At 54.6% G+C, this 1,107-nt stretch overlaps 1 gene segment (V, D, J or C); it reads right to left on the bottom strand.

The window, feature by feature from the left end:
- Positions 1–282: 282 nt before the first annotated feature.
- LOC118990331 (immunoglobulin lambda variable 4-3-like) lies at positions 283–821 on the bottom strand (the record flags this gene model as incomplete). The annotated part of the segment is given in 2 exon segments: positions 283–621; positions 744–821. Coding segments are annotated over 2 exon segments (385 nt in total), but the record flags the coding sequence as incomplete, so codon positions are not given.
- Positions 822–1,107: the final 286 nt, after the last annotated feature.

Raw genomic sequence — 1,107 nt, 5'->3', positions numbered from 1 at the left:
ATTCCAAGGGTATTCAGGGACAATTTGCACAGGTTGTATGTCCTTCCACTCATGCCCTCTGTCTCCAACTCACGTGCAGGCCCTGAAAATACCAGGTCTGCCCTGTCCAGTGAGACTGAATCCAGTGCTGTCCAACCCTCTGCACAGCTGCGTGAGGCTGAGGAAGGGGCAGCCTAAGGATCTGAGGTCTGGGGACCTGAGTCAGACCTGGTCATGGCTTTGTCTCCTATCCTGTTTCAATCAAAAGAGTGTGACACAGGTGGGTTGGGTTTTTTGTCTCACTTCCCCGTTGGCCCGTGTCACTGTGAGCATCACCACTGCTGCCCCGTGTAGCACAGTAATAGTCAGCCTCATCTTCAGACTGGAGGTTGGAGATGGTCAAGTAGCGGTTGGCCCCAGAGCTGGAGCCTGAGAAGCGGTCGGGGATCCCGTCCCCCTTGCCATAGTTTCCGCTACTGTCAAGGTACATCACATAGCGAGGGGCCTTCCCTGCCTGCTGCTGATACCAGTGAATGGTGTAGCTGCTGTGCTCACTGCTGAGGGTGCAGGTGAGCTTGGCCGAGGCTCCCAGGGAGGCAGAAGCAGATGGGGGCTGGGTCAGCACAGGATCAGCACAGAGACCTGCAAACACAAAACACAGGGATCATGCCCAATGCACCCAGAAGGGACAGATGGCCCTTTGGACTGTGCTTGGAAGGAAACTGGTGGGGAGGGGGGTCCCTAGTGCCCAGAGATGCTCTGACCTGTGGAGAAAACCAGGGGCAGGAGGTAGAAGGGAGCCCAGTCCATGGTGGCAGTGACTTCCAGGAGCTTTGCCCTGAGGCTGCCCAGCTGGCACTGGCCTCTCCAAGCCCCTGTCTTATCCTCTCTACTTGCAGCTCAGGAGGGAGAAGCATAAATGCAAATGTGTTCTCTGTTCCTTAAACTTGTCTGTCTCAGCTCTAGCCTGAGCCCTAAGTCTAACAGCCTCCTGCTGGTAATTTCCAGATGTCAGAAGAAGGTCCAGGCATTGGTTTCAATGCTAAGAATTGATTTTACCCAATAGAAGTGTCTTGAAAAGAGCCTCAGTGGTGCTCTTTGCAATTGAGCCCAGCCAAGGGCCCTTAA

This window comes from Sturnira hondurensis, unplaced genomic scaffold (genome assembly GCF_014824575.4).
Source record: "Sturnira hondurensis isolate 20B ecotype Veracruz unplaced genomic scaffold, ASM1482457v3 Scaffold0006852, whole genome shotgun sequence".
Taxonomy (NCBI): domain Eukaryota; kingdom Metazoa; phylum Chordata; class Mammalia; order Chiroptera; family Phyllostomidae; genus Sturnira; species Sturnira hondurensis.
Note: the sequence above shows the minus strand (reverse complement) of the source record. Positions and strands in the feature narration are given on the sequence as shown.